The sequence below is a fragment of the Zea mays genome, chromosome 5, assembly GCF_902167145.1.
Source record: "Zea mays cultivar B73 chromosome 5, Zm-B73-REFERENCE-NAM-5.0, whole genome shotgun sequence".
NCBI lineage: Eukaryota > Viridiplantae > Streptophyta > Magnoliopsida > Poales > Poaceae > Zea > Zea mays.
In genome coordinates this window covers 63,256,061-63,267,638 of record NC_050100.1, presented here as the reverse complement: position 1 = coordinate 63,267,638, position 11,578 = coordinate 63,256,061, and the positions used below count along the sequence as shown (strand labels likewise).

The window sequence follows — 11,578 nt, the reverse complement described above, 5'->3', positions numbered from 1 at the left end:
CTTGGGTCAATATTGGGAAGCTCTTAGCCTCTCTGTGCTGGAAAATTCCTTGGCCACCACCACATATACAAGTTGGGTTGGGATGTGGCAGTGAGGCTTTACGTTCACTTCCATGGTTGTCTCCCACCATAGCTAGTACCAATGAGGAGAGAATATTCATCATATCTGAGGATGGCAAGGTTGACGGTGTGGTTGATCAGACGATGGATGAACAGATCGCAGCTGCAGTTTTTATGCCAGCTTGTATAGAAGCTTCGCTTAATGATGGGATGAATGCAGGAAAAACCAGGGAGGCCTTTGCTGATCATCAGTATTCTGAGTATGACAGTAGATTGAAAGATAAGGATCAGAAAATATTATTTGAAGATGAGATTGATTTATCATTGTTCAACTACAAGTTCGATTCCTACACAACAGATAGTCCTGCCATTGATGCTGAAGTAGAGCTTCGTTCTACGGATCTTTGGCCATACTGGAAGGTTGATTGCTTGTGCAAGATAATTCCAAGACAGCTACTAGCAGAGAACGCAATGATGCTTATAAGGAACACCGTTGACAAGCTGATTATGAAGCATAAAGAAATACAAGTTGAAACTGAACAGATTGCGGGTGAGGATGATGTAAATGAAGGGGATCCTAGCATTCTACGCTTCCTACTTGCTAGCCGAGACAAGTCAGCAGACATGGAACGATCGCAGGAGCTTCTGGAGACTCTAGTTATTCTTATCGTGAAATCTGTGAAGGATCCAAGAAGTGTTGTATGCAAAACTGCACTAATGACTTGTGCAGACATCTTTAAGGCATATGGTGCCTTAATGGTTCACTCAATCGATCCATCGCTAGTACAACAGCTGCTTCTGACGGCTTCACAAGATAAGCGTTTTGTCTGGGAAACTGCTACAACAACTTTTATATCATTGACAAGCTGGATCTTCCCTTTACTACTGAAGCCAACAATGTTGCCTTACCTAAAGAACAAGAATACAGGGACCTGGCCAAAAGCGTCAAGGTGTGTCTCAGTACTATTGCTCGTGAGCCACGACAATTTCTTTGTCATGATTTGGGATCCCGGTGGTGATACACACAACAGCTTGAGGGCAAGCTGCATCTCAAGGAGAGGGGAATGTTAGTACACTGCCATTTGGGGTAAGCTGGAAGGAAGATGGGCCGGCGTCTACGCAAACCAATTGTTCGAGTCATGGGTTCCGAATGGGCTGTCTGATAGGCTTCGGCCTTGTAATAGGAGTACACCTTAAGTAGTGGACGAGGGCAGTCGGAAGGAGGGAGAGAAATTACCAGTCTTTTGTAATCTGCACTCTGAACCTTCGTTCATCTTCCTCTCCAAGTCTCTACTTCTCCACTTACTGTTCTTCTTCGTTCCTACCTCTCCATTTTCTCTATTTCTGTAAGATCCATCAGTATACCAGTATTCTGGGTTGCTGACACCCTGCCGATCCATTGGTTTAGGTTGCCGCTGACGGATAGGGGTTGTTGCACCTTGCCGCCACCACGCTATCTATAATTGCCCCTGCCACACCAGACCGTGGTGGCTGCCGCCGTCACATGGCCTTGCAGCGCGCCGGAAAGGAGTGTGTCTCTTGAGGGTTGATTGGGGAGGAGCCGTGTTGCTCAACAGTTCTAGTGTTATCATCTCTAAATTAATGTTTGGAGCTAATAAAAGGGAGCTTGTGGGGTTGCTGAACAGTTCACCGCTTAGCAGTACTAGTACCTTCCAAACTAAGCTTCGACAATCCAAGTATCTTCCTAACAAAGCTGAACAGAAAGAAGAAGAAGAAAACTTACAATGTTCAAATCATTTGGTCGTTAAATTCAGAAGAAGAAAAAAAGAATTCAGACAAATCGATATTTTTTTTCTCTCCAAAGGCCAGATGATCGGAACACCACTTGTGATCTCGCTCTATATACTTTGATTCAATCACCACACGCTATAACAAGACTATGGTATATGTACATATGGACATATCACGCGTGTTACAGTTACAGCAAAAGAATACCTAACCATTAACATCTAGCAAAACGTAGGGGAGGGCGGGTGCGAGTAGGAAGGCAGTCTATCTAGGCCATCAATTACGTCAAGATCCCTGCCCCGGCCGCGCTGCTGCACGGCGGGGGTCCTGCCGAACTCCGTCGCCGGGGAGCTGCCGTGGCTCCGGCACGGGTCCCAGCTCCTGTGGGCCTTGCTCCGTCGGTGGCCAGGCGGAGGCTCGCAGCTCTGGCTCCTGCCGTAGGCCGTCCTCCTGAAGCTCAGGTGGTCCAGCGCCGCGCGCTCGCAGTCCGACAGCGGGCTCGAGGCCGTGCGGCTGTTCACCGGCGACGTGTTGTGCCGAGTCTCCGTCTCCGGTCGGAGGTCCGTTGCCGCCGCCTTGCGGGACCGGGACGACGCGTCGTGCCTCGACGATTTGCTGGTCCCGTAGCCTCTGTTCTTCACCTGGATCACCAGGTGGTGGAGGAGCGCCACCAGCTCCAGCATGTAGTGCTCGGTTTTCGCCTTGTCGGCGTGATGGAGCGTCTGGATGCGGGTGACGCTGTGCTGGGAGCCTGATTTCTTGCTCATGTCGCTCCTGCGAGCAAGGTGGATGCATGTTAGGTGGTGCTGCAACTGCAAGCAAAACATGTTACGCTACATTGTCGATGGGGAGATCATAATAAGGTTTATCAACGGTCGCATGGGAATCATGGTTTCTCAATTCGGTACTCACCCAAGATTTGCCCACTCGCCGACCCATCCAAAACCTTGGTGTGCCCTGGTGAATGAATCAGAAGGAAACAACTGTTAGCGCATTAGCACTATAGTCTAAGTCAGATCGTCAGAGTACAACTTTTTTTTAAAAAAAAAAAAAGCTCAGCCCACCTTATTGTATTCTCTGCTATCGGCAGAAGCCAGCGAAGAGTTTTCTGCATTTCGGCTTTTATTTGAGCTACCGTGCGCTGCAGCAATGGAACACCACTTGTTAGCGTGCAAGAAAGGATGCACCAAATTAGCAGTCAAATCAGGTCCTTGTATGCCACTTTGAAAATTTAAATAAACAAGTCATTGAATGCATGCCAAAACGCATGGAGGAAATGAAACATTTGAGCTCTGCGAGGTTGTGTTGTGCAAGAAGACAAACCTCTTCTTCGGGGTTATATGTTTGCAATCGTGATCGCAGAGCTGACTTCACTGTTATTGGGAGACCATGGTACAGATTGTCCCTTGCACTAGGAGGAAGAGAGAGGGGCCGGGAAACCTGCATGGCAAAAATGATACTTTGAGAATGCCATCCTCTCCAATCAATGAAAGCATCACATCAACACGAGCCGTTTGGAAATGTAGACTCCGGTGATACAGGGTATGCACAATGCTTTCTTAACTAGTGCTCTGCTGCTACGATACAACAGACATATAAGCACACGTACTATTTTACAGTACACAACTCTACACGGTACGGGACAGAAAACGGATAGACCATGGTTTGACAAATTGACAGGAAACATATTCTGGATGACCCATATGGAAATTGCTGCCATGACAATATAATGAAAGTGGGACACCACGCAGACATAAATAGACATTGGGTAGGCTATCAGAACAACTTACTATATTTTCAATTTGGTTGATAATGTTAGCGTAATGTAGCGCCAGACCACAGGAACCTAGCCTTTTGTTCTGAGTTTGCTCGGAAGCGCAGAAGTCAGTTCCTGAGGTGTTAGGTTTATCATTAGATACATTTAAAAATAACAAAACGACAAGCTAGTAGTACTACTATTTACCAGTTTCGTTAAATGAATCTCGGATTTGTTTGTGCAAAAATATTACGATGTCCACAAGTTTCTCCACAATCTGCAGTTATTAGGATAACAAATGCAATATCAGCATTCTTCAAAAGATGTTCGAGGGTAAGGAACAATATGTGTAGCATGTCCACCAAAAAATGTCTTGTTAGCATGTAAATATTAGCAAAGACTAACGAGGATACAGTTACAGTATAAACTATAAAACAACTGAGTGAGTATGGTTGAAAATTTACCTCTTCCAAGGTCCTAGACCACAAGGATTTCTTCTTCAGATTTTTCACGAGCTTCCTCTGGCGCTTTAATTCACTATGTAATATCATTATACTCTCTGCAACAAAAAATAAAATGTAGTTACATCCCCCAAGTTTTATCTGTACATGCCTACATGCATGTGTAAAATGCTCTAGCAACAAAAAAAGGTCTAAGAAATAACAGCTCGTGTCTATGTACACATTTTAAGAATCTCTCCAAAAGAACATGGTTAGGAGTCACATACATTCATGTAGTTCATTTTGTAAAAAAACTGTGGATTCCTTGGTTACCATGTTTGTCATGCCTTTTTTTAACAAAGTGGAGCTCTGCCTTTCGATCTTGTCATGCTTGTTAATCAGTCAATTTATAAGTGGCTATCACAAGTTGGTTCATTTGGAATAAAGATGGTGATGGAATCTCAGAGGCCAGGGAAAAAAAGTTTGCACTACAACCAACATAAGGTCCATTTCATTGAAGAAACTCAGCCCCAGGGGAGAGAAGTTCTCATGACGTTGCACATAACATCAAGAAAAGATCCTGAAAGCTGGCTACTACCTGCAGGCTATCGCTTTAGCAACTGTGACACAACCATGGGGAACGGAAAGTAATGGGCTTTTTTCCGTATGAGAACTCAGGGTTTGGGCCCTGGTTGACAGCCTCACACCTGGAGGGCATAACACCATGCTACGAGCACGTTCTCAAGCTTCATTTCCTTTGTCTAATGCCAAAATGTAATAGCTAGCATAATAACTAATAACTTACTGTGAAAGGGTCTTTAGCTGAGTTGGTTACGTGGTCTGAGTAGACCTCCTCAAGTCCTGAGTTTGACTCCCCGTTCTTTTAATACAATGCATAGGGCTGTCTTACTCCTATATGTCGAGTTTTAAATAACTAATAACTTGCTAATATTATGATATGTTCACCTAAGCCTTTGCTCACAAAGCGTAAGCATATCGCTATTTACAGACAAGCTAGCTGATGAGAAAAAAGCCTAAAGCATGCACTCTGACATCTTACATCTACCAGTACTGTTCCAGAATGGCATCAGTCTTACTGTACCTCGTCTAGCTGCTGGCACAGACTCCTCGTCACGAAATTTCCTTTTAAAATCCTGCTCAAACCTGTCCAGAGCGTGCAATTCATGGTAGAGCTCCTGCAATAACATAGTTAATAAGCATAAGTTTCGGAGTTGGTGTGATATTGACAAAAATAGCTTGATACTACCACCATTCTTGCAAATATAGTTTATGAGCTGCAATTGTGTATACGATGATCTGGTTTTAGCTTTAGAAACCAGCTGACACTCCATAAATTAAACAGTAGAAATGCCAAAAAAAAAACAGTGTTATCTTCTCACTCTAAAAATAAGTGTCATCGCCCGGGGAAGGCAATAGCCCTAGCAGCCATCAAGACACATTCAATGATCCCTTTACAAGAAGCTACCATGGGCCCATCTACTGGAACCACCGCCCCCCGTGACTTATGCCCCAGGGACCTCCTTTGGTCCCAAAGGAGGGGTTTGAAGCCGAGTAATTTGATATCAAGACGCCTCAAATGGATAGCTAGACATTGTAAAGAGACACAAAAAGACTAAGGGCCCACCAGGCCCCTAGGGACCAGGGGCACATAGTGCCCCGAGACAACCTAGGGTAGAGTAATCTAAGTCTCCGGGGAGCCTTGTGCCCAAAAGCAATGATCAGTGATACCCTGAGCCCCCTTGTGTCCTAGGGCGCTCATGAGAGCAAGTACTCAGTCCCCTGATGCCCTTGGAGCGCTTATCTGCGCAAAGCATATCTAAACAAACCTGGTTATTTATATTTTTCGAAATAACTCCACAACAAAAACCTCAACTACCATGTCTATAAGTTCAATCCCTAGGGGCTCTCCTAGGACAACGTACCCGAGACACTGCCTCCTCGACTATGTTGCACAGGGTCACCACTATGTACATAGTTCCATGTTTATAAATATAATTTGCAACTTTTGCGGATTACAACCCCCTCCCCCCCCCCCCCCCCCCCCCCGGTCTCACTCGTGCACCTAAAAAGTCTCTCCTTCCTCGCTCTTATGCCAAGCAACGTAGCCTGAGACCTAGAAACAACGCCCAAGAAGAATGACTAAACTCATGGTACAAATCAGCTCTACCATGATGAATCACCCCTCGACCTAGCCAACCCTCTCCTCCACGTTGACTCATGGTATGCGTCTGCCCTAGTTAATCATACCGTTCGAGTAGGCAGGCATAAAGAGAAATTAGAATCATTAGGCTAGAACTCCCAACACAACCAAGAGGTGGGGGGGGGGGGGGGGGGCTTGAAGGCCTTGACGTTCACTGGTGCTTAAGTTTATAATCTTTTTCTCTTTTGTGTTCATCAATTGATGATTAGCAAGAGAAGTAGAGAACATAGGGTATTACGCACATTGCATCCCGGACTTCTCTAATTGTCTGTGTGCTGGCTCCTACTGGTGCCTAGGTTCAGCACAACCACTAACTTGTGCCCTCATGCTCCCTCCTAACTCTCTGTACACTGTGGTACCGTGGTGTTGGTACGCAATGGCAATAAATATTTTAAAGTACCAGTGCCTATAAGTACACAAATTAGGACACTAAAGCAAATATGTATAAATTCTTTACAGCATACGTACAGAAGTGTTTTGTGCCAAATTAATCAATTGTTGGACAGTAGCTTCCATACTCTCCTTTGAATGATCCTGAGGTGTATTATCTGTCACTAACCTGCATATCAAAGTAATTCAACATGATGTGCTAATGTGATTGTAGACAGCGACAACTCAGATGAAAAGCGTACTTTTCAGAGGCATACTTGTCAAAATATCGCCCCAAGTTATGCCATATAGGATCTTTGCAGAGGTTGCCAAATCGTATTACTTCTTTTGAAAAGATGGCGAGTTCTTCCCTGTACGATTCCATTTTTCAAGTCCATGTCAGTCACTGTTTTGCCTAAACCAACTGAGAGTATTCAAAGCAAGTTCAAATCACACAATCATACCTTTTATCAACGGCAGCAATATGTAACAGCTCAATAGTATTTGAGGACACCAATGCTCGCACTCCATCTGAATGCAGAATCTCTTTCTTGAGCTCTTCTATACTTTCGTCAGAGCATGACCTCCACAAACTAGAAGCTTTAGCTATTGTATTTGCAACTTCAAATGCTAAAATACAGGCTTTATTCCCCCGGTTGGTTCCCCCAGAGAGAAAGCCACTGCCAGGATTCAAATTTGTCATGCTACTCCCGAGCGTATCTAACACTTCAACAGCCTTCTCCAGACCAGCAATGCTAGCTCTTCCCAAAAATGTACCTGTGTCTGATACCTGACAGAACTTAGTATGTCAGAGTTCATGCGAAAAGACCTACTGCTAGGCTCTCATGTAGTAATCTTTTAGTTTTATTTCATCAGCTACAGATAACAAACAGAAAGCTAACTAGCTATTGCACAAAACAACGTCAAGAAAAGAAGGTTGAATATATTATCACTTTCGGAAACATGACACTAGGTGTGAGCTCATGAGATATAAAGCAAGATTTATATATTCTAAGAATGCTGTTCTGTTCTGAAATTTTAAAAGTTATGAAACAGCACTACTGAAAAATGAAGTTCATGCAACTAGATAGAAACATGAATCATTTGACTGAGCTGGGTCAAAATATAAAAGGAGATGCCAGATTGCCAGTCCTTCAAAGCTGTTCCATTGCTCTTCTGAATTTACTGTGCAACAGAAGATTATCCTTAGCTTGATGATAACAGATCAGACCAGAGTAAGATGGTGAATTCCCTTAATCAGATAAGAACTTAGGAAGACGAGGAACGAATGGTAGCACATGGCAACCAAAAATGGTGAACTCCCTTTAACCAGATGCTTTAATATCCTGTACCTGTAGTGTAGCCTCGATTTTGATACCTCCAACTATTATATCCAGATTTCCAGTCACGCTCGATCACCTAACCACTGATTGTCCAAATCTTTGTCTACATATGTTATATATATATATATATATATATATATATATATATATATATATATATATATATATATATATATATATATATATATATATATATATATATATATATAATGTCTACACGTGTAAGCAGCAAGACTGGTGTTTGTCCATTGTGTCAAAGTTTGTAGTTTGACAAACTCCTTGCACATTCAGAGCACCCTCCTAGCTGCGAATAAAAACCGGAAACTTCGTGCCTTTGGAAGAGTAAGATGGTATGATTTGTCCACTCCAAAAGTAGCACAGAACCGATAAGCGGTCAGACACAGATTCGCAATGTGGGTCGCAGGCTTGACCAGTCCAGATGGTAGACTTTTGCTGACAGCAACCTGAATGTGGATGTAGATTATAAGCCCTTCACTTATCCCGGTGAAAAAAATAGAGAATCGTCCTCCTGGAAGAGAGCTTAGAATATACTCCTCCATAAAAAAGAAGGGCCGCCAAACTTGACTTCACAATGTATGCCGAACATGCAGATTTGTGGACTGGCTTTTATGATTGGATTTACTTGTTGTACGTATGTGTGTATCTGTTCCGGCATACTTCGAGCACATGCTGATTTTGGAACAGTCGAAACGGTTGCCGAATTCCGATCAAACGGACCATTTTTGCTAGGTGATTAGTGTGAACTGTGAAGACCTTCGTACAAACTCTGCGGCGCCGCTGATGAATGAATGAAGCGGAAACAACTTCAGGCTCGCGACGACGACTAGCCTCGCGTATCCTCCCTCCCTTCACGGCTGGTCGGCGGCAGAAACGCGGCAGCGTCGCTGGCTGGAAACTGGGAGCGGACCTTTCGGTATGGTGCCACGCGCTTCGCGTATCCATTATTGGTTGGGAAATGGGAACTCTGACGACGAGGTGGTGAGTCTGATAGCCTCGCTAGCGAATCGAATCGTCAGGATTGCAGTCGGCAGCTGTGTCTCCATGGTGACCAGAAAATTTGCAGCGAAGCAGCAGCGCGGCGCCCCCGTCCAGTGAATAGCCGCGGCAGCATGCCGCATGCGTGAAGCGAGGCGGGGACTAGGACGGACGGAAGGAGCGGGGCGGAAGAGAGAGGGAGGGAGGGAGGGGCGGTAGCAGGCTAGCTAGCAGCCAGCGACTGAAGGGAGGAGGAGAGCTACCTTGTGGGAGTGGGGCGGCTTGGGCCGCGGGATGGCGAGCTCGCTGGAGTCCAAGTCGCCGGGCCCGTACCTCAAGCGGCGCGCGTCGTAGGCGGCCGCCAGCGGGCCCGGCGCCGGCGGCGCGTCCTCCGGCAACCCCCTCGAGCACACGCACCCCATGGCTGGCTTGGCTTCTCACCGGAGGCGGAGGCGGGTGAGTAGTAGCCGGCACCGGCAGGCAGATGGGCACACGCTCTGCTGGAGGCTGGAGGCTGGAGCCTGTTCCTTAGGCCTGCAACTTGCTGCTCGTGGTGGAGCCGGGCAGCTCGTCGTCGCTCCTCCTCTTCCCAGCGGCGGAGTTGGAGTTGGTGGTGCCCGGGGGTCGCGGGTTTGAATGAACTTTGAAGTCGCGGGTGGACTGGAGTGGAGTGGAACGGAACGGAGGCGGAGGCGAGGGCGAGGGAGGGGCGAGGGCGATGAGATTGACGAGCGGTCGAGCGCCCGAGCCGAGACGAAACGAAACGACGTCGGGGGCTTTGGGTCGGGGTCTGGCCGTCGGGGGCGGGAGGGATGGGTCGCTTTTTGTTCCGTGGCCTGGCCGCCTGGCGTGGCGTGTGGTGTATCCCGCACCCCCGTCCCGTCTCCTCTCTCTCTCGCCTGTCCATTTCCATCCGGCATCCATGGTCGACGGGTCGTCGTCGCCGTGGGCAACCTTTGACTCGTTCCGTCCGTTTTTTCGTCCCACGTCCGGCCTCGTCACTCTGTCGCCAATCGCCATCGTCGTCCTCGTCCGGTCGTCCCCCTCTCCACCGTCGCTCTCCTCTCCCTGCAGCACTGCACCCCGCACGCACTCCCCCTTGCCTTTTTACACCCTCCCATTTCATCTCAGCCCTTTTTCTCTACGTGACGTCGGTTGCCAACAGCTGCCTTCACTTTTAGGCTATCCGCAACCGTTACCTCTAAATTTTTTTCTCTTATATCACTTTTACCCCTATTTTTTCATCTCCCGCACCGGTTCTCTCTAAATACTCTCATATACCCTACTACAACTATAAAATATTATTTTCTATATCAACTATTAATTTTTTTATTTACTAATAATTACTCGTGGACCAACAACACGGTGTTTAGGATGATAAACACTGACACGCTAGATCTAGGGGGAGAAAAGAGGGCCGACGTGTAGGGACGCTGTAGGGAGCACCGCTACGACCATGGAGTGACCCCTACAGATCGCATGCAAGAGAAGGGGGCTACGTTACGATTAGTCTGACGAAGACATGCTCAAGATCATGTCGCGGCCGGGCTGGCCCGCTGTAGCTGCATTAGGGGCCCATGAAACTAGTTAAAATCAATAATTTTTTTAATGTCATCTAATAATATATCCAACGAGCGGTTACACAAGATATAGACCATAAAAAACACGAGTGATCTATAAAAAAACATAGATCAGCCTTCTTTTAACTTATATTTTTCTCAGTCTTTTAGTTAAAATATAATATAATATATTTTTTATTCGTTTAATATCTCATATATGATCGTATGTTCATTTTAAATATCAAAGTTTACTTCCTGCGGTAGTTGTGTCTCAGGTTCAGTTTTCTAAATTTTTGGTGAATAGGAACACGTGAGTAGATGGTTTATGGTTGACCAATTGCCCATTGGCCGTTTGCAGTTGGAGATCTTTAAAACTATCATGCACTAAACACACTCTAAAACACTCTAAATGTTAGTTTGAGAACTTTTTTTCTAAGAGATTTCTATTTTCACAAAAGAAAATGAACTAATTTCTTTGGTAAAATGAAAATCACTTACGCCACGTTTCAATCATTGGAATTGAATTCCACTCTAATAATAGTAATTTAGATAATATATCAATTAATCTAATTTTATTTTATACAAAATATATCGTATACTATTATTAGCAAGAAGTATGATCTATTTGTATACTATCTTTTTACTATTGAGTAGTGAGTCGAATAGCATCATGTAAGATACATAGTAGAAACAAATTCTACTAATACATAAAATTATTTCTCATCATACATCATATAAATTTGAAATATATTTATATCTAAACTTTGGAAAGTTATGGAGCGTTAAATTCAAGCTAAATAGGTTACTTTATTATGTGGATTTTATTTTTTTTAAATGAAGGGATCCAAACGTTAGGAAATAGGGTTCTCAAACTAATATAGAGTCGCACAACACGCGTGCTGCTAGAGCTAGACCCATGTGCGTGTCACGGAACGCATAGGATGACATGCATATGGGATGAGTATAGATAGATAGGTCACACCGGCGAGTTCTTTACACACGAGGTGGTTGCGGTTTAGTTGGGTCTCTTCGCATGATCACGTCACAGGAATCGTATCGCCAACATAAACAGGTAGATAAAATATA

The 11,578-nt window shown here is 45.1% G+C and overlaps 1 protein-coding gene across 2 annotated transcripts; it reads right to left on the bottom strand.

Annotated features, from left to right (window-relative positions):
* Positions 1–1,850: 1,850 nt before the first annotated feature.
* Positions 1,851–9,814, bottom strand: LOC103626456 (Receptor-like protein kinase-like). Of its 2 annotated transcripts, none has more exons than XM_020538396.3 (12): positions 9,197–9,814; positions 7,059–7,384; positions 6,873–6,965; positions 6,694–6,784; positions 5,107–5,200; positions 4,029–4,123; positions 3,772–3,841; positions 3,599–3,699; positions 3,132–3,248; positions 2,873–2,949; positions 2,721–2,765; positions 1,851–2,582 (listed from the first exon to the last, which is right to left on the bottom strand). In XM_020538396.3, exons 1-12 carry the CDS (start codon positions 9,353–9,355, stop codon positions 2,030–2,032), a joined length of 1,821 nt encoding a protein of 606 aa, XP_020393985.1. In that variant the 5' UTR covers positions 9,356–9,814; the 3' UTR covers positions 1,851–2,029. The 2 variants fall into 2 exon arrangements, with proteins under 2 accessions (XP_020393985.1, XP_020393984.1); XM_020538395.3 differs by having other exon boundaries at positions 6,858–6,965; positions 9,197–9,767.
* Between the last annotated feature and the right edge of the window lie 1,764 nt (positions 9,815–11,578).